This window comes from Aquarana catesbeiana, linkage group LG06 (genome assembly GCF_042186555.1).
Source record: "Aquarana catesbeiana isolate 2022-GZ linkage group LG06, ASM4218655v1, whole genome shotgun sequence".
Taxonomy (NCBI): domain Eukaryota; kingdom Metazoa; phylum Chordata; class Amphibia; order Anura; family Ranidae; genus Aquarana; species Aquarana catesbeiana.
The window spans coordinates 85,007,524-85,029,973 of record NC_133329.1 but is presented as its reverse complement, the minus strand read 5'-3'; the positions used below and the strand labels follow the sequence as shown (position 1 = coordinate 85,029,973).

The following is a 22,450-nucleotide window of genomic DNA, read 5'->3' as shown; positions in this document are numbered from 1 at the left end:
ATATATAAATGAGTGAAGTGCCGTGAAGTCCACACTAGAGTGACAGATGAACAATTCCTCCACCACAAAAGGACTACCGCTTACCGGAAGTCTATGGTCCCTTATTACAGGGGACCGTCCTGAGCAGATGGCTGCAACCCCAGCCTGGGATCTCACTGGCAAGCACCGTATTCCTCAGCACCAAAGTAGACAATCCGTGAACAGATCGGTATGGTAGACATATTATTCACCATGAAAAAAATTAAAAGCCTCACATAGCGTAAAACCATACATTTATTGTGGTATGAAAAAAAAGCCAATTGAACACTTACAAATAGGTAAGCATTAATAAGCGAAATAGGATTACAAGCCGGCCGGCTCCTACACAGCCCGTACCTCTCGGGACTGATCGTACAGCAGTGACGTCAGAATGTAGCTCCTCCTCCCAAAGAAAGCCGGGTGAACGATCGTCCAGTTTTCCTCGATGTTTCACAGCAAGTCGAAACCAAGGATGGTACTAATTGTACGAAAATTCCCATATGACAAAGGCTGTTTTTTGTTGTTGTTTATTGTTTCTGATCATGCACAGTCTTTCGTATCAGATTTTTCTTGTACGAAAACTGTATGGAAACAGTACATAAACGAAAATCGTTAGTTCTGTTAACGAACTAGAAACATTTTGGAGTTTGTCTCTTCGAAAATTTTTCTTTGGAAAGTCTGAATTGGATGTCCAAAGTTGTGTACACACTTTACGAAAATCGAACAATCGTACTGAAATTTTTGGTCCGATTTTCTTATAGTGTGTACCCACCTTGTCCATGTGACCATAGAGACTAAAGGGAGTTGGACATGCAGACACACTCTGCCTTGGGTATCTGCGTTTGCCAATAAGTCCCTAAACAGGATTGTTCAGCTTAGTGGAGCATTTGTGTTTAGCCTTTTATCTCATGGTTATTGGCATCTTTATTTTAACATAATCACAGTTACCCTCGGTTTAAATGAAATGTAAACAATTTTTGGTATTGTTATCTCTATGCACCATTCTTGTACACGAGGGCTGTTGAATTCCTCACAAATTGAATATATTTGTTATAGAGTTTGTAGCATAAACAATAATTCCTTCTCTGTTCCAGTTTCGGCGTTTCCAAGATATGACGTTGACCCATTTACAGGGCATTGCCGAAAACTACAACATCTCCTACAACATCGATGCTCGTTTCCATCACATTTCTGACCAGCAGCGGTCACTGACAGAAGCCTTCAATGCTTCAAGTGACATGACTCAGCAGGAGCTGAATGGGGTAAAGTTTTGGCTAAAAAAGGTCCAGAAGAAAACAAAAAAGTTGGATCTGAAGATCTCTGCACTTGAGGGAGCCATGGCTGAGAGGAATAAGCAAATAATCAAGGAAAACAAAGCCCAGGATGTAGCGATGGCTAACTTCACAACAACACTTAGCAACCAGAAAAGGATTATTTACCAGTTAGTGAAAGACAAGGGTGAGCTGCAGAAAGGGATGGAGGTCTTTCGAGAGTCTGTCGAGAGTCAGGGCAGAAAAATTGCAGAACTAGAAAAACAACTGCAGAACATGCAACACATGCAACAAAATGAAATTCTAGCAGCAAGCGCCTTAATAGTTCCAGAGATTAATCGTACCCCTGAAGAAAAACTGCCGGAGCCCCCACAAAATGATCCAGGGCCAATAACTATTCAACAACGACTGCTAAAGCTAAAGACCAAGCATAACCAAAGGAAGAAGTTTCACGAGGAGCAGCTTATGCTTATACCCAGCAAAAACATAATGGAACCCATGGCAGCTCAACACAGTGAGGTAACCAAGAAACTAGGTCTACCAGAAGAGAAGAAGCCTGATTTTCAAACTACAAAGGTGCTATCCATTACAATGGGTCCACAGCCCAACCAGAGAACCAGACTTCCTGAGTTCCAAAAACCGCTTGATCCTGTCATAGATAATACTATACAGGTATCAGCCCATCGTAGTTCTGTGGTCAGAGACCCCAGACCACCAGGGGAAACAATAACACCTCTTCCATCTACTAGGATCCCAACACATACCACAGCTGCTCCAAAACTTGAAGAGAAAAGCACCAAAACTCCAGCCACTAGTAAGTCCACCATGTAGTCCTCCATTTGCCAAGAACAACAGTGAAATGACTCTATAGCTTAACTTTTTTAGATATTTATAAAGTAAATATCTCTATAGAGCTGTTTGGCTGTAGACATAAAACCTATTTTTTCTGTTTATTGTTTGTGATTATGTATTACATGGGGCCAACCACTTTTACCCATTGCATACACTGTACATGTCCTACTTGATGCCTAGTAGGACAGCCTAGTGATTGTCCTTCACTGGTCCTCAAGTCTCTTGTACAGCAATGTTAATATCGTCAACGAAATTAACACTATTTTGTTCGATTAAAATATAAATGGCATTTTAGTCAAAAGACTATGACTAAAACTAAATTGAAATTTCATGTCAAAATTAACACTGGTTATATATCACAACGGCTAAATCTGTCTGTAGAACATGTTCAAACCTTAATACCGTTAATAATAACTTATTCGATTTTTACTCCAGGAGAATATATATTGAGTTTAGACAAACCAGAGAAATGCTTAAATTATGCATTACAATTTAATTAAACCCATTAGATTTTAGTCAACTAAAATGTACTGGAGACTTTAGTTGACTAAAATACGACTAAAACTAAAACAATTCAGATGACTAAAATACAACTAAAACGGCATTTTGGTCAATGACTATGACTAAAACTAAATCAAAATTTGACGTAAAAATGAACACTGTTGTACAGTTCTATGGACAGAGATTTGTCAATAGACTTTCAGCAAGAACAATATTCTTTCCAAGAGGCTTATCTTACAACTGATTTTCTTGCAGCTGTCATTTAGGTTTCCATCTGTAACATACACATTTCTAGATGGAAAAATATACAGATTATATATAAATGTATACAATTTATTATTCCAACCATGTAAATCTAAAACGTTACTTCTTTTGATAATTTTTTTCATAAATACAGGTCTCTGTGTGCATGGTCATCCTGTGTCCTTTCTAGTACTTTTCTAAGTACATATACTGTATAGGATATCAATGGGGACCAACCGTTTTCTATAGCTGAAGTACAGGACTTTGAAGTAGATAATTGTGATTTGCAGACACTGATTGGTGATTGCTTAGTACACATAAGGTTAGTTTAGCGTTTTTGTGCAGCAAAAAACTTTTTTTTCTCAATAGAGCTTGCAAAGACTAGAACCATGGACAACCTTTTTATTGCTCTGTTGCAGAATTTCCTTCATGTTCTGTCTGGTGGAACTGTTGTCATCATGACCGTAAATTAAGGGAAATCTCTTTAGGAGCCCTGGATAGCAGTTAACCCAACAGAAGTTCTGATTCTTCCTCATTTTATCCAAAACTGAAATAGAAATTTGGGGTATACAATTTAACATGTTTATCCTTAGCACTGGTTTCACTAGAAAGTTGTTGGAGTTCATCAATTTTCCCGGAGAGGGAGAGTCTTGACATGAAAATGATCAATTGCTCAGTCCTGTCTACCCAAGTCCTTTCTGCTTTTGATGAGACTATTTCAAATCTTCTTCTGAAAGTATTGCTTGAACGTCTTCTTGTATTTGTTGCTCTGATAGTTCACTAATGATGTCCTCTTGTGTTCTTGTTACAGTTTGCAATGTGCATTCCATGCTCATTTTCCCTAACTCGTCCACGGAAAACTATGCCACCTTCACCAAAGGCCTCAGGGAACCATTGCATGCAGGGCCGGATTTCCCACAAGGCCACCGAGGCCAGGCCTCGGGGCGGCAGTGGTGCAGGGGCGGCGCCGCACGTGCGGCGACTTCTCGGCTTTTGCGGCCACCCCCCTGCACTAACATCATTCGGAGCTCTGTATGAGCAGGGCGGGGATGAGGATAAACAAGCTGTTCTGACTAGAAAGGAGAGCAGGGGGCGGAGTCTGTGGGCAGCTGCGGGAGGAGCGGCTTCTCCCCCAGGCAGCAAGACTTGTATGGAGTGGAGATCAAGGATAACTATTCCCCTCTAGTTCCGGCGCTCCACAGCCTCTGGCATCCTGTCACAGTGATATAGTGAGAGCGTGGAAAGCCAGCTTGTGCAGGAGTCGGGCTGTGTTCTGTCTCCGCTGTCTTCCTAACCCCTCCCTCACGGCACTGCTTGTCCAATCCAATACTCCGCCTCCCATTTGTGCCCGCCCACACTCCAGCCACATGCATGCAATGCACTGTACTGTGCTGTGAGAGGAATTCTGTTTTCAAACAATGGCTGCCACAGCCCTGGGGGAGACCAGCCTGAATGGGAGAGCATAATTGATGAGTGAGACCCCCAGAATAACCCCCTCTCTGTTCCCACCCCTTTGTGCTATGCACCTTCTTCCCTCCCCCTCTCTTCCTCATGATCATCACCTTCTCTCTCTCTCTTCCCTAGGCTAGAGCCTAGCCTGCCTGTATACCGTCCTAGCCTGCCTGTATACTGTTCTAACCTGCCTGTATATCGTCCTAGCCTGCCTATATACCGTCCTAGCCTGCCTGTATACCGTCCTAGCCTGCCTGTATACCATCCTAGCCTGCCTGTATATCATCCTAGCCTGCCTGTATATCGTCCTAGCCTGCCTGTATATCGTCCTAGCCTGCCTGTATAACCGTCCTAGCCTGCCTGTATACCATCCTAGCCTGCCTGTATATCGTCCTAGCCTGCCTATATACCGTCCTAGTCTGCCTGTATACCGTCCTAGCCTGCCTGTATACCATCCTGGCCTGCCTGTATACCGTCCTAGTCTGCCTGTATACCGTCCTAGTCTGCCTGTATACCGTCCTAGCCTGCCTGTATACCGTCCTGGCCTGCCTGTATACCGTCCTAGCCTGCCTGTATACCGTCCTGGCCTGCCTGTATACCGTCCTAGCCTGCCTGTATACTGTCCTAGCCTGCCTGTATACCGTCCTAGCCTGCCTGTATACCGTCCTAGCCTGCCTGTATACCGTCCTAGTCTGCCTGTATACCGTCCTAGCCTGCCTGTATACCGTCCTGGCCTGCCTGTATACCTGTATATAGAGATGATAGATGGGTGTATATAGAGATGATAGAGGGATGTATATAGAGACGATAGAGGGGAGTATATAGAGACGATAGAGGGGTGTATATAGAGATGATATGGGGGGGAGTATATAGTGGAGATATGTTTTTAATTGATCTATTGTAGCAGTCATCGATAAAGGACAAGAATGATGGCGTGGTGTGTGTGTGTGGGGGGGGGCCGCATTGAAGGACCTGGCCTTGGGGCGGCAAAGGGTGTAAATCTGGGCCTGGCTCTATCATAGCTCTATAATATCTCTATCATATCCCTATCATGGCTCTATAATATCTCTATCATATCCTTATTATGGCCCTATCATGGCCTTATCATATCCCTATCATAGCTCTATAATATCTCTATCATATCCCTATCATGGCTCTATCATGGCTCTGCTTTTGAATGAACGAAAGACTATTTGAATTTAAAAAAAAAAAAATTCTAAAACGAAATTCGAAAGAACAAAAAACATTTGGATAATTTTGTTTTTCGTATTTTCTAACATAATAAAATTATTAACCATTATTATAGTTTTTATTATTATTATTTTAATAATAAATAATAATAACCTATAATAATAGTTATAAACTATTAAATTATAGGTATTGGAATTTCCTTCCAAATTTGGCAAACTGAACGTAACAAATTTTTCTGAAATAACGAATGCCGCATCTAAATGAAATGATCTGATAAACGAGAAAAAAAACAAATAAAACAAGCACTTACTGTGCTGCCTGTGTGATTTATTATAATATTGATACCCTGCTGTGCTGGGAGTTCTATAATAGGACACAGTGAGGGTTCAATGCTCTATTATTCACTCGCTGTGTCCAGTGCAGCTACGCTCTCCTTCTGATGTTCCCTGTCAGCCTTTTACGTCACGTAAGGGAATTTAACAAGACTCGTGGCCACTCATTAAAATTAGAAGAAAAGCAGTTTTACTCTCGTAGAGGGTTCTTTACTGTAATGCCCCGTACACACGGTCGTATTTTCCGACGGAAAATGTGTGATAGGACCTTGTTGTCGGAAATTCCAACCGTGTGTAGGCTCCATCACACATTTTCCATCGGATTTTCCGACACACAAAGTTTGAGAGCAGGCTATAAAATTTTCCGACAACAAAATCCGTTGTTGGAAATTCCGATCGTGTGTACACAAATCCGACGGACAAAGTGCCACGCATGCTCAGAATAAATAAAGAGATGAAAGCTATTGGCCACTGCCCCGTTTATAGTCCCGACGTACGTGTTTTACGTCACCGCGTTTAGAACGATCGGATTTTCCGACAACTTTGTGTGACCGTGTGTATGCAAGACAAGTTTGAGCCAACATCCGTTGGAGAAAATCCTAGGATTTTGTTGTCGGAATGTCCGAACAAAGTCCGACCGTGTGTACGGGGCATAAGAGCGGCAAGGATGTGGAATCCCCTTCCACAGGCGGGGGTCTCAGTGGGGAGCATCGATAATTTCAAAAAAACTATTAGATAAGCACCTAAACGACCGCAACATACAGGGATATACAATGTAATACTGACATATAATCACACACATAGGTTGGCCTTGATGGACTTGTGTCTTTTTTTAACCTCACCTACTATGTAACTATGTTTTTTGAGAAGCGCAGCTCCTTACATTTATCTGTTTATGCTTGTGTACATTTCACTTTGAGCTGCAGCTGTAGTTGTAGGTTTGGAAACAGCGCAGTTTTTTTCTTTTACATACTACAGGAGACGGTCAGAGACTGCAGACATTATACAGGAGATGGTCAGAGACTGCAGACATGATACAGGAGACGGTCAGAGACTGCAGACATGATACAGGAGACGGTCAGAGACTGCAGACATACTACAGGAGATGGTCAGAGACTGCAGACATAATACAGGAGATGGTCAGAGACTGCAGACATGATACAGGAGATGGTCAGAGACTGCAGACATGATACAAGAGATGGTCAGAGACTGCAGACATATTACAGGAGATGGTCAGAGACTGCAGACATATTACAGGAGATGGTCAGAGACTGCAGACATATTACAGGAGATGGTCAGAGACTGCAGACATGATACAGGAGATGGTCAGAGACTGCAGACATGATACAGGAGATGGTCAGAGACTGCAGACATGATACAGGAGATGGTCAGAGACTGCAGACATGATACAGGAGATGGTCAGAGACTGCAGACATGATACAGGAGATGGTCAGAGACTGCAGACATATTACAGGAGATGGTCAGAGACTGCAGACATGATACAGGAGATGGTCAGAGACTGCAGACATGATACAGGAGATGGTCAGAGACTGCAGACATGATACAGGAGATGGTCAGAGACTGCAGACATGATACAGGAGACGGTCAGAGACTGCAGACATGATACAGGAGACGGTCAGAGACTGCAGACATACTACAGGAGACGGACAGAGACTGCAGACATAATACAGGAGATGGTCAGAGACTGCAGACATGATACAGGAGATGGTCAGAGACTGCAGACATGATACAGGAGATGGTCAGAGACTGCAGACATATTACAGGAGACGGTCAGAGACTGCAGACGTAATACAGGAGACGGTCAGAGACTGCAGACATAATACAGGAGACGGTCAGAGACTGCAGACATGATACAGGAGACGGTAAGAGACTGCAGACATGATACAGGAGATGGTCAGAGACTGCAGACATGATACAGGAGATGGTCAGAGACTGCAGACATGATACAGGAGATGGTCAGAGACTGCAGACATATTACAGGAGATGGTCAGAGACTGCAGACATGATACAGGAGACGGTCAGAGACTGCAGACATGATACAGGAGACGGTCAGAGACTGCAGACATATTACAGGAGATGGTCAGAGACTGCAGACATGATACAGGAGACGGTCAGAGACTGCAGACATAATACAGGAGATGGTCAGAGACTGCAGACATGATACAGGAGATGGTCAGAGACTGCAGACATATTACAGGAGATGGTCAGAGACTGCAGACATATTACAGGAGATGGTCAGAGACTGCAGACATGATACAGGAGACGGTCAGAGACTGCAGACATAATACAGGAGACGGTCAGAGACTGCAGACATATTACAGGAGATGGTCAGAGACTGCAGACATATTACAGGAGATGGTCAGAGACTGCAGACATAGTACAGGAGATGGTCAGAGACTGCAGACATATTATAGGAGATGGTCAGAGACTGCAGACATGATACAGGAGATGGTCAGAGAATTCGGGCATTTAATGTCCAATTGAACTTTCAGTTAAAATCAGCTAAATGCATTTCAGGTGCATCAAAATAAAAGATCCCCCCCCCCCCTCCATCCTTTCTTTCCCCCTCTCCTCCCCCCTTCTTCCCTTCCTTCCCTACTTGTCATCTTCCATCCCTTATTTTCCTTTTCCTAGTCCTTTCTCCCCCCCCCCCCCCTCCCCTCACTCCCTTTCACTTAAATTATTTTTTATAGTAGATTTATATTTCACTTAGGATATTTTCATTTATTAATTTTTGCACTACTCCTTTGGCTAGATTCCAGCCGAACAATTTTTTCGGGCCCTATTTGGCGTCTCCCTATGTGCACTACCCAGTGATGGTTTTTCTTGACTTGACATTGAGTCGCAGGCAAAAGATCCTCATATGGGTGAGCGATTGGTGATGGGCGTGGTAGTCGACAGCCGACTCTACCGTGCCATTATTATTTTTATTTCCTATTTTTTTTTTTGTATTGTATTCTAAGTCAATGTAATGTTTTTGATTCTCTTTCGTTCTATGCAGTGTTACATCTAATTGTTCTTTAAAACATCCCTTGATGAGCCCAGAGTGGCGAAACATGTCGGGACAATCACTCCAATGATATTGCCGAGTGATTCAATGTTGTCATCTGCTTTGAATTCTAGATGTTTCCTTGTACATGTGCACATAACTTATACAGTGGAACCTTGTATTAGCATAATCCGTTCCAGGAGAATGCTCGTGTTCCAAAGTACAAAGTACTCGCATATCAAAGCGAGTTTTCCCATTGAAGTCAACGGAAACGAAAATAATTCATTCCGCATTGACTTCAATGGGATGCAATACCGCATGCGGGCAGAGGCGGGGGGAGGCTGGAGAGCCTCTGAAATGGCCGAAAAGGCCCAAGAACAGTTCGGCTGACCTCGGCAAACCTCGGAAAGACTTCCTACCCGAGATTTGCCGAGGTCAGCCGTGCTGTACTCGGGGCCTTTCCGTGCATTTCCGGACGTTCGGCTCTGCTTGGCTCCGGCGCCCCCCCCCCCCACCTCAGGCCAAAAGCGGTACTGCCCACCGCTTTGGCCTGAATCGTGCTCGTTTTGCGAGACAACACTCATAAACCGAGTTACGTTTTTTTAAAAGTACAGTGTTTGTATTGCGAAACGCTCGTTAACCGCGTTACTCGCAATCCGAGGTTCCACTGTACCAAAAAAAACTTTTAACTTTGTCTTGTATGTAGCAATAAAAATCTTGTCATTTTTTTTATACATATTGCGGAGTATTGAAATGACTTCTTCTTGTTTTACCGGCACCCTCAAAAATTTCCCTTGTCTACACTTATCTACAGAGATGTTGGTGCCATTTCCTTGTCATTGTCACCTACCCACATTGCTACTTCCCAAAAGATGCGCAAAGTTTTACAGCTGTGTTTCTTTTTCTTTTTTTTTATAAAGCAGCCACAGCCTGAGTAGAAAATCCTGTCCTCTGCCAGCATGCTGCAGAGTGGCACCCTTGCTGTGGTCTTCAGAGGCTCAACACAACCCCTATAAGCCTCTCAATTGAAAAGCTCCTGCTCCCTGCTGATTGGAGAGCTCCTGGTCTGACTCAGCGGGGGGGGGGGGCATGTGCAGAGAGGCTGCTGCTTCCGCATACAGAGAGCATGGGTGCTACTCTGCAGCATGCTGGCAGGGGACTGGCTTTTCTACTCAGGCTGTGCACACCTTTTGCTTTTATGAACCTGACATGTATTTAGCAGATTTAAACTAAAAGTTCAATTGGCCTTTAACTGCTGGAAGTCAGTCTAGGCAAGAACATACAAACACAGTTGGCAGGGGCCCAGGGGCTGCACATTGAACTGCCAAAGGGCCACCAGTTGGGCACCAGGGGGTTAGAACCTCTGTCAAAATTGCTATTGGTGTTTGTGTCCCCATTGGGAACATTCACCCTGATTTCCTGTCCCAGTGAATGCACAGGAAATGACGTTTTCTGATTGGAAGAAATCTCTTTCTGAATACCTGATCTTTTGTTTCTCTTCTGAATACCTGATCTTTTGTTTCTCTTCCAGTTATTGAAGGACGCTTCCCTGAATGCAGATGATGGTTGTTTTCTTCAGCAGCCTTCAGGCTTTTCCAAAGACCTCCAAACTCCTGGCCCATCTCCATGGAGCCTCTTTCCGCTTATAACCTCAGTACGAGACTCGGCCTGCACACATCCAGCCAATGGCAGAAGAGGGAGGCCAAGGAAAGAATCCTTATCACCGCAGTGCAGTGTCACTGCTAGGAAATAAAGAAGACCCCTGTGCCTGAGACTGTACTGGTCTAATTACCACCAATCATGCAACTTTGTCCATAGGCAGTGTCATCGGTCTGGAAACTCTGATGCAGCCGGCTATGTTGGGGCCTTGAAAAAAAATGTTGGTTTCCTCCTTCGACCTATTAAAATATATCTGAACTGTTCACTTGTGGTGTGTGGAGCATCTACCACAGATCTCTAGCCAGCAAAGGGGACCTTATTCAATTCTGTTTGTAACATATTAACCACTTGCTGCCTGCTGGGGCAATTTTTTTTTACTTTTTCACTTAGAACCCCCAAATATTAGTGCCTTGAAAAAGTATTCATACCCCTTGACATTTTCCACATTTTGTCATGTTACAACCAGAAATGTAAATGTATTTTATTGGGATTTTATGTGATAGACCAACACAAAGTGGCTCATAATTGTGAAGTGGAAGGAAAATGATAAATGGTTTTCAACATTTTTCACAATAAAATATGTGAAAAGTGTGGGGGGCATTTGTATGGCGCCCCCCTGAGTCAATACTTTGTAGAACCTCCTTTCACTACAATTACAGCTGCAAGTCTTTTTGGGGATATCTCTACCAGCTTTGCACTTCTAGAGAGGGACATTTTTGCCCATTCTTCTTTGCAAAATATCTCAAGCTCTGTCCGATTGGATGGACAACGTCTGTGAACAGCAATTTTCAAGTCTTTCCACAGATTCTCAATGTGATTTAGGTCTGGACTGTGACTGGACCATTCTAACACATGAATATGCTTTGATCTAAACCATTCCATTGTAGCTCTGGCTGTATGTTTGGGGTCGTTGTCCTGCTGAAAAGTGAACCTCCGCCCCAGTCTCAAGTCTTTTGCAGACTCTAACAGGTTTTCTTCTAAGATTGCCCTGTATTTGGCTCCATCCATCTTCCCATCAACTCTGACCAGCTTCCCTGTCCCTGCTGAAGAAAAGCATCCCCACAACATGATGCTGCCACCACCATGTTTCACAGTGGGGATGGTGTGTTCAGGGTGATGTGCAGTGTTAGTTTTCCCCCACACATAGCGTTTTGCATTCAGGCAAAAAAGTTCAATTTTGATCTCATCTGACCAGAGTACCTTCTTCCACATGTTTGCTGTGTCCCCCACATGGCTTCTCACTAACTACAAACGGGTCTTCTTATGGTTTTCTTTTAACAATGTCTTTCTTATTGCCACTCTCCCATAAAGGTCAGATTTGTGGAGAACACGACTAATAGTTGTCCTGTGGACAGATTCTCCCACCTGAGGTGTGGATCTCTGCAGCTCCTCCAGAGTTACCATGGGCCTCTTGGCTCTTCTCTGATGAATGCTCTCCTTGCCCGGCCGGTCAGTTTAGGTGGACGGCTATGTCTTGGTAGGTTTGCAGTTGTGCCATACTCTTTACATTTTCTGAAAGCTTGGGATATTTTTTTTATAACCTAACACTGCTTTAACCACTTCAGCCCCGGAAGGATTTGCCCCCTTAATGACCAGGCCATTTTTTGTGATCCGGCACTGTGTCGCTTTGACTGACAATTGCGCTGTCCTGCGGAGGCTGCACCCAAACAAAATTGACGTCCTTTTTTTTCCCACAAATAGAGATTTATTTTGGTGGTATTTGAACACCTCTGCGGTTTTTATTCTTTTGCACTATAAACAAAAAAAGACTGACAGTTTTGAAAAAAATTTTTTTTAAATTTCTGATATAATACATATCCCCCCCAAAAAAAATATAAAAAAAACAAACTTATTCGTCAGTTTAGGCCGAAATATATTCTTCTACATATTTTTGTTAAAAAAAAATCGCAATAAGTGTAAATTGATTGGTTTGCGCAAAAGTTATCTACAAACTATGGGGTAGATTTAGGGACTTTTATTTATTGTTTTTACTAGTAATGGCGGCGATCTGCGACATTGCGGTAGACAAATCTGACCCCAAATTACACTTTTTTGGGGACCAGTGACATTATTACATTGATCAGTGCTATAAAAAACGCACTGATCAATGTATAAATGGCACTGGCAGGGAAGGGGTTAACACTGGGGGGGGGGGGGGGGGGGGCAATCAAGGGGTTAAGTGTGTTCCCTGGGTGTGTTCTAACTGTAGGGGGGATGGGCATCACTGGGAACAGAAGATCTCTGACATGTCATCTGGCAGAACAGGGAATCGCCAGTTACCCGTTCTGCCTCTGTGCATAACGATCGCGGGTCGCCGGCGACCATCAAGTCCTCCGGACCCACGGGCAATGCTCCCACAGGGCGCGCCAACTATCTCCTGTGCAAAGACTGACATACACCTACGGCGGTTAGCGCAGAAGAGCCAACCCGCTGCAGTATAATGACGACGGCTGGCCGGAAAGCGGTTACACTTCTCCACAATTTTATCCCTGACCTGTCTGGTGTGTTCCTTGGCCTTCATGATGCTGTTTGTGCACTAAGGTTCTCTAACAAACCTATGAGGGCTTCACAGAACAGCTGTATTTATACTGAGATTAAATTACACACAGGTGGACTCTTTTTACTAATTAGGTGACTTCTGAAGGCAATTGGTTCCACTGGATTTTAGTTAGGGGTATCAGAGTAAAGGGGGCTGAATACAAATGCACGGCACACTTTTCACATATTTATTTGTAAAAAAAAAATTAAAACCATTTATCATTTTCCTTCCACTTCACAATTATGTGCCACTTTGTGTTGGTCTATCACATAAAATCCCAATAAAATACATTTACGTTTTTGGTTGTAACATGACAGAATGTGGAAAATTTCAAGGGCTATGAATACTTTTTCAAGGCACTGTATACATTATATTGCCAAAAGTATTGGGACACCTGCCTTTACACACACATGAACTTTAATGGCATCCCAGTCTTAGTCCGTAGGATTCAATATTGAGTTGGCCCACCCTTTGCAGCTATAACAGCTTCAACTCTTCTGGGAAGGCCGTCCACAAGGTTTAGAAGTGTGTCTATGGGAATGTTTGACTATTCTTCCAGAAGTGCATTTGTGAAGTCAGACGCTGATGTTGGACGAGAAAGCCTGGCTCGCAGTCTCCGCTCTAATTCATCCCAAAGGTGTTCTATCGGGTTGAGGTCAACCTTCCGGAGGTCAAGTCGTTAAAGAAGAACTGCAGTCCGCTGACATAATTTGTAATAAAAACATCTTTGCCATTCTGAAGCTTCCCTCCAACCACTTTGCATATTATTTTATATATACTGTTATTCTGTACTTGCCAAATATGCTGCAGAAATCTCCCTCCACTGAGTCTGGCTGCAGCCATTTTAACTGTGGGCAGCTCAAGCTGCTGTCTGCTCACTTCCTGGATTTACACAGACACACACCTCTGGCTCTGCAGCTCTCATTGGCCCTCTTATGACTTATCCCCCCTCCCTTCCTGGTAAACTCTCATGAGAGAGAGAGAGCTGTGCATGATGTCATAAGCCTAGGCTAATGACCAGACAAGAAACAGGACGTTGGCTGTATAAGGGATTTACTGTCAGAAAAAAAAAATGTTTTACAATCCAAAGGTAAAACAACAACAACAAGGGCAGAAGATTTAATAGATGGAAAGATGAAAAAATGACTGAAGGTTCCGCTTTACCGTAAACTGTCATGAATGGCTTTTATTCATGAACCGCTTGGTCACTGTTGTGATGCTGTGATTGGTCTGCTGTGGGTACCTGGGCAAATCACAGCGCCCTGTAACATGTGATGTAGATGTTGCCTATCATAACAGTAAGCAAGCTGTAGTGAATGGAAAGCCAGTCATGACAGTTAACTATTACTTATAGCAGTGATCATCACTATTATAAGCAATAACAGTTTAAAAAAAATACCTGTTCAACCCCCCCCCCCCCCCAGCATAAAACAGTGTCACTAAGGTGACACAACTACTCTGATGACAGGATGTAAAATAGTAAAAAAGAAGACAGAAAAAAAGGTTCATTACTAAATGTATACAAAATGTAATAAAAAATTTTTTTTTTTTCTTTACATACTGTCACCAGTCCATATTTATTATCACTAACACACAAGTCATATGATGACATTGTACTGCACTGGTGACAGTATGTAAAAAAAAAAAAAAAATGATGAAAAAAAAAAAAACTGATTTTATTTAATTTCTTTATTTTTCAAAAAATTGAGACAAAAAAATGACAATTTAAAAAAAAAACTTGCCATGCCTCTTACTAAATACCTCGGACTGTCTAAATATCTGTCTGCTTCCCGAAAAGGGGGAATTTGGGGGATATTTTTACAGTCCTTCGCATTTTCGGGGTGTTGAGAAATTAGATAGTCCATCAGTTCAGCTCCGCCGAGTCCCTCCGAACTCCGCGGCGCCATATTTAAAACTACACGCTATGTGAATGTCGGTGGCAATCGCGGCGATCGCTCCGATAGATCACAAAATAGCGGGGATCGCCGTATAACACGCACCCACGATTTTCACCTGATTTTAAGGGGGAAAAGAGTGCGTGTTATACGCCGATAAATACGGTATATCATAGTTTGTGGACTCTATCCATTTTCTACAGACTAAATAGAATACACTGATTTGGGTAATTCTCACCAAAGGAATGTAGCAGATTACATTTTGACCTGAATTTATGAAAAAAGATTATTTATTTGCTAAATGTTATGACAGAAACAAAGAAACATTTTTTTTTAATTTTGGATATTTTTTCATTTACATAGCAAAAAAAATATATAAACCCATTGGTGAATAAATACCACCAAAAGAAAGCTCTATTTGTGTGAAAAAAAAAATGATACAAATTTCATTTGGGTACGGTGATGCATGACCGCATAATTACCAGTTAAAGTAGTGCAGTGCTGAATAGTAAAAAATGGCCTGGTCATGAAGAGGGGGGGAGGGGGGGGTAAAACCTTCCGGAGGTCAAGTCGTTAAAAAGTTGTTGCAGTCGAAAGAGCGGGGATTCATTTTGTTTTAATTTTTTTTTATAAATCAGTTCCTGATCACTTCTGTATTTTAGAACAAAGAGACACGGGGCAGACAGGATCTCTTCACACTTGTAAAGTTTAATCGGGTCATTTAGATACACAATTTAGATACTTTTTGGTAAAATCGTTTCTATATCATTTCATATTCTACAATGTGTACAAAATCTACAGATCAGTAATCTATCAGTCTAAGCCATATTGCACATCATACTTTACAGACTTGACCTACAAAACTATTTTTTATTGATTTTTTTGCTTTTTTTTTATGACGGGATCAGCCGCAGTCCTCCACCCACATAGGGGGGACTACAAGTCCCAGCATTCCCAGGTACCCCACAGCATGCTGGAACCTGTAGGTGGTTGGGGTGCTGTAGGATGTAGAATCTCAGTGGTAGGCCGATCCCACGCGGTTTATTTGTACGTAAAACTTTTGACGTGACACAGATATGTTACTATTTACATTTAACGGAAGCGGCGACACTCTATACAGCAGGGGGGAGGCAACCTGGGGGACCTCCAGCTGTTGTGGAACTACATTTCCCATGAGGCATTGCAAGGCTGGCAGTTCCAATTACTCCCAGAGGCATGAGTTCTGCAGCAGCTGGAGAGCCCCAGGTTCCCTACCCCTGCTATACAGTGACTGTGATCATGTGACCTGCGTCCCTCAGACTGATTTATTAACCACTTTAAGGACCAGCCTCGTTTTGGATTTTAGGTGATTTTAGGCGTTTACATGTTTAAAACTGTTTGCTAGAAAATTACTTAGAACCCCCAAACATTATATATGTTTTTTTTTTTTCGAACACCCTAGAGAAAAAAATGGCGGTCGTTGCAATACTTTTTTTTTGCACCGTATTTGCGCAGCGGTCTTATATGCGCACTTTTTTTGGAAAAAATTCACTTTTTTGAATAAAAAAATAAGACAACAGTAAAGTTAGCCCAATTTTTTTTTTATATTGTGAAATATAATGTTACGCCAAGTAAATTGATACCCAACATGTCACGCTTCAAAATTGCGTCCGCTTGTGGAATGGCGTCAAACTTTTACCCTCAAAAATCTCCATAGGCGACATTTAAAAAATTCTACAGGTTGCGTGTTTTGCATTACAGAGGAGGTCTAGGGCTAGAATTATTGCTCTCGCTCTACCGATCGCGGTGATACCGCACATGTGTGGTTTGACCACCGTTTTCATATGCGGGCGCTACTAGCGTATGCGTTCGCTTCTGCGCGCGAGCTCGTCGGGACAGGGGGTTTTTAAAAAAAATTATTTATTTTACATTATTTTATTTATTTTTACACTGTTTTAAAAAAAAAAAATTGTGTCACTTTTATTCCTATTACAAGGAATGTAAACATAGAAAAAAGCATGACAGGACCTCTTAAATAGGAGATCTGGGGTCAAAAAGACCTCAGATCTCATATTTACACTAAAATGCAAAAAAAAAAAAAAAAAAAAAGTAATTTAAAAAAATGACATTGAAAAAAATATGCCTTTAAGAGGCTTGGGCGGAAGTGACGTTTTGACGTCACTTCCGCCCAGCAGTGTCATGGAGACAACTGGGTGCCATCTTAGCCTCACTCGTCTTCAGGCACAGCACTGAGAAGGACGCGATCGCCTCCCCCGCTACCGACGGCTCCGGTAAGCGGCGGAGGGCACCGGATGGCGGCAGGAGGGGGGGCCCCCTCTCCCGCCACCGATAAAAAAGATCTTGCGGCGAACCTGCCGCAGGGACCACTTTTATCAGAAAGCCGACCGCCGCACGAAAACGGGGATACCGGGGTTATGGCAGCTAGCTGCTACTATAACAACGATATCCGCCGGCAAAAGTTGGACGTACATCGGCATGCGGCGGTCCGGAAGTGGTTAAAGGGCCAGTCCAGCCGGAACGTCTATCTCAGGGCCGTCTTTAATTTTGATTGGGCTCTGGGCAAACATTTTCTTGGGCCCCCCCCCCTCCATTCTGAGACATACAAAAAATAGCAGGTAGACTCAAAATCAGTTTACTGCAGCAGATCACGCAGCGATTGCAATTGTTTGCCAGAGGTTACAGCCTATCCTTACTGCTCACTGGCTGGTTTCTAGAGTTTACAACACATAATTTCTTCTTGCCGATTGGTTGCTAGAGGTAATGTACATTATTAGCGCTCACTAATTGGTTGCTAGGGGTTACAGCACATCATTACCAGTTACTGATTGGTTGCTAGAGATTAAAGCAGATCACTTCTGTTCGCTGATTAGTTGCTAGAGGTTAATGCACATCATTACCTCTCACTGAGCAGTGGAGCAATCCCAAATAATTGAGCAAGTAAAGGGGCACATTAATACACATACTACAGGAGAGTGTCAGAGAGTGCAGACATACTACAGGAGAGGTTCAGAGACTGCGGACATACTGCAGGAGACAATCAGAGACTGCGGACATACTGCAGGAGATTACCAGAGACTGCGGACATACTGCAGGAGACAATTAGAGACTGCGGACATACTGCAGGAGATTACCAGAGACTGCGGACATACTGCAGGAGACAATCAGAGACTGCGGACATACTGCAGGAGACAATTAGAGACTGCGGACATACTGCAGGAGACAATTAGAGACTGCGGACATACTGCAGGAGACAATCAGAGACTGTGGACATACTGCAGGAGACAATCAGAGACTGCGGACATACTGCAGGAGACAATCAGAGACTGCGGACATACTGCAGTAGACAATCAGAGACTGCGGATATACTGCAGGAGACAATCAGAGACTGCGAACATACTGCAGTAGACAATCAGAGACTGCGGATATACTGCAGGAGACAATCAGAGACTGCGGACATACTGCAGGAGACAATCAGAGACTGCGGACATACTGCAGGAGACAATCAGAGACTGTGGACATACTGCAGGAGATTACCAGAGACTGTGCACATACTGCAGGAGATTACCAGAGACTGCGGATATACTGCAGGAGACAATCAGAGACTGCGAACATACTGCAGTAGACAATCAGAGACTGCGGATATACTGCAGGAGACAATCAGAGACTGTGGACATACTGCAGGAGACAATCAGAGACTGCGGACATACTGCAGGAGACAATCAGAGACTGTGGATATGCTGCAGAAGACAATCAGAGACTGCGGACATACTGCAGTAGACAATCAGAGACTGCGGATATACTGCAGGAGACAATCAGAGACTGCGGACATACTGCAGGAGACAATCAGAGACTGCGGACATACTGCAGGAGACAATCAGAGACTGTGGACATACTGCAGGAGATTACCAGAGACAGCGGACATACTGCAGGAGACAATCAGAGACTGCGGACATAGTGCAGGAGATTACCAGAGACTGCGGACATACTGCAGGAGATTACCAGAGACTGCGGACATACTGCAGGAGATTACCAGAGACTGCGGACATACTGCAGGAGACAATCAGAGACTGCGGACATACTGCAGGAGATTACCAGAGACTGCGGACATACTGCAGGAGACAATCAGAGACTGCGGACATACTGCAGGAGATTACCAGAGACTGCAGACATACTGCAGGAGACAATCAGAGACTGCGGACATAGTGCAGGAGATTACCAGAGACTGTGGACATACTGCAGGAGACAATCAGAGACTGTGGACATACTGCAGGAGACAATCAGAGACTGTGGACATACTGCAGGAGATTACCAGAGACTGCGGACATACTGCAAGAGATTACCAGAGACTGCGGACATACTGCAGGAGACAGAGACTGCGGACATACTGCAGGAGATTACCAGAGACTGCGGACATACTGCAGGAGACAATCAGAGACTGCAGACATTATACAGGAGATGGTCAGAGAACTTTCAGCAATGCACAGCTTTACAGTTGAATAACACAGCTCAGGGATTAAACAGTCAGGCATTTTATGGGTGTAAGGACATACCTGGCCAGCCAAACTCACTACATACATTCAGGTGTGTGGGCGGGGCTTCCACTCTCTGCTCTCACTACAACAGCCAGGAGCTCACTGATGCTTTGTTGGGGGGCCCGCATCACCCGTGAATTGGGGCTCGATGACAGCTTTGCAGAGCGCATGGATGTATTCCCACACTAGCCAGCTGTGAGGGGCGGGGCCGGGAGCTCCACTGACGCTCTGACCCTGCCCACGTGCAGCCTGTGTACTCGGAATAGAGAGTCTGTAGTGAGAGCCAGTGATCGGAGTGGGAGTGTCATTGGAGCTCCCGGCCCCGCCCCCAGAACTCTGTATTCACCAGCCAGTATAGAGGGGGTGGGGCCGGGAGCTCCATTGACGCTCCCACTGGCTCTCACTACAGACGCTCTTTTCGGAGTACACAGGCTGCATGTAGGCGGGGTCAGAGCGTCAGTGGAGCTCCCGACCCCGCCCCCTCTCAGCTGGCTAGTGCGGAATACATCCTCCCATATCCTCTGTGCGCTCTGCAAAGCCGTCATCGGGTCCCCAATTCACGGCTAATGCGGGCCCCCCAACAAAGATTGGGCCCAGGGCAATTGCCCCATTTGCCCTGCGCTAAAGACGGCCCTGCCTGGATGGCTTAGACATTTGTGGACAACGCTGGAGAGAGATGGGGATCAGGTAAGAAATTAGGGGGTTCTGGGGAAGCTGCTACAAAGAAAAGGTTTTTTTTTATCTTAATGCAATGCATTAAGATTAAAAAAACCTTCTGGATTAATCCTTTAAGCATTGCTTGCCACCAGTTGCCCCACCCAGCCCCTACTCCGCCCCTAAACACGCCCTCGTAAATTATCCCATGAAAGGACAGTTAAATGTTTTATGCAGAATTAAGTTACAAAAATAAATATGAACAACTTTATTAGTGCCCATCAGTACAGCCTCATCAGTGCATGGGGATCACACAGAGCGGGGATCTCCCGCTGTGACACAGCTTGGATCTGAAACCCTGGCCGCTGTCAAAGTCCCGCCTTCTATTAAAGATGTCACATTGCTTAAATTTCCCAGCATTGGACCAGTGTGCTGTCTATCATAGGAGCCGGTCCAGGAGGCGGAACTTTGACAGCGGCTGGCATTTACAGATCCAAGCTGGGTCACTGTGGAAGATCCCCGCTCTGTGTGATCCGACCGGCTCTCCTCTTTCTCTCCTCTCCCCACAGTTTCTGGCTGATCGCTGGGAGGAGAATAGGCGTCCGTCCCTCTCCTCCAATTCACACTCGCCTTCACATTATTTCCACTCGCCAAATGCGACTAGGCGAGTGGAAATTCTGATGGCTGTCATTATATAGGAATATTATTGAGCTCTCTATACTGGAAGATTGTTCTAGGGACACCACAGTTTCTGGCCGATCGCTGGGCGGAGAATAGGCGTCCGTCCCTCTCCTCCAATTCACACTCGCCTTCACATTATGTCCACTCGCCAAATGCGAGTAGGGGAGTGGAAATTTTGATGGCTGTCATTATATAGGAATATTATTGAGCGCTCTATACTGGAAGGTTGTTCTAGGGACACCAGTAATTTATTCACAGCCTATCAACAGTGTGAAGAAATGTTACAGGCAGAGACGATTGTAGCAATTTATCCAGCAAACTTTGAAGTTTTGGTAGCCAGTTCCACTGTGTATTGCAGCGTTTCTCAACCTTATTTCAGTCAAGGCACCCTCCAAAATTATGGACAGTCTTGAGGCACCTCATTCTAAAATGTAAGACCCCTTTCACACTGAGGTGCTTTCACGCTAAAAAAAGCTCATGAAAACCTATTTTCATTAAAGTCAATGAATGCTTTTCACACTGGGGCAGTGCACTGTGAAAAAACGCCCCTCTCCATTGAAATGAATAGAAAGCACTTCAAAAGCGCCTGAAAAGCTCTTTAAAAGTGCTCAGTGTTTTACTGGCAGTTTACAAGCACCTCAGTGTGAAAGGGGCCTATCAGTTTTACTTAATGCAGCAACATCCCAACATTGGAGGTGATTTATTCTTCCAAAGCAAATACACTTTTGCAAACTGGTACTGACTAGTATTCCAATGTTTCTCTTCTCCCTCAGTTTTTTCCATCACTCAGCCGAGACCCCAAAGCTGATGGAGAGGGGCAAGGGGGGGTCAAACAAGGATGCTATGTAGGCAACATCCTCCTTATCAGCTGATGATGTCATTGGTCATCAGGTAGAAGGTCGTAATGGTGCACAATGAGAAGCTGTGGCTTTGTGACACTATAAGGAAGGCTTCATCCACCCGCCAGCTTGTATACAATTTTTTGGCAATTTTTAGGCATTTTGCCAAGGCACCACCTGGAGAAACCTCAGGGCACCCTGGTTGAAAAAGGCTGGTCTATTGATTAGAAGCCAGTGAAACATTTAGGCCTCATACACACGGACGTTTTAAAAAACGTGCTGTAAAGCTAGTAACAACACCTGGAAAAAAAAGCAGCCTTAAAAACACGATTTTATTAGCGTTTTGATTTGGCGTCAATGTGTGTGCAACGTCGTTTGTAAGCGTTTTTTTAAAAAAAAAAACATCCCTCTGCTATTTTCCACTCCCAAATTACTCACATAAACATTTTTACAGCTTAAAAACGCTGCCGCTAAAAAAACGTCGGTATAGCGCTGATGCGCGTTTATGAGCTTTTTTCGGCATCAAAACAGCTCTAGCGCTGGAGCCTCAGAATGCGCTTGTCCTTGGTTTTTTTTGGACCTTAAAAACGACCTTGCCTGTTACAGCTAAAAAACGGCATGGAGTGTATGAGCCCACTGAATAACACGGAGTGGCTTTCTTAAAGCGGTTGTATACCTTTTTTTTTTTTTACTTTTACCTACAGGTAAGCCTATAATAAGGCTCACCTGTAGGTAAAAAAAATATCTCCTAAACCTGTACGGTTTAGGAGATATTACCCTC

The 22,450-nt window shown here is 43.9% G+C and overlaps 1 protein-coding gene across 1 annotated transcript in view; it reads left to right on the top strand.

Annotated features, from left to right (window-relative positions):
* The window catches only part of LOC141148030 (pentraxin-4-like), a 67,756-nt gene that overhangs the window by 2,029 nt on the left and 43,277 nt on the right, over positions 1–22,450 (top strand). Inside the window, exons 2-3 of the mRNA XM_073635188.1 lie at positions 1,113–2,103; positions 3,697–3,778. Of these exons, the coding sequence (XP_073491289.1) occupies positions 1,113–2,103; positions 3,697–3,778 (1,073 nt within the window). The remainder of the gene's footprint in view (positions 1–1,112; positions 2,104–3,696; positions 3,779–22,450) is intronic.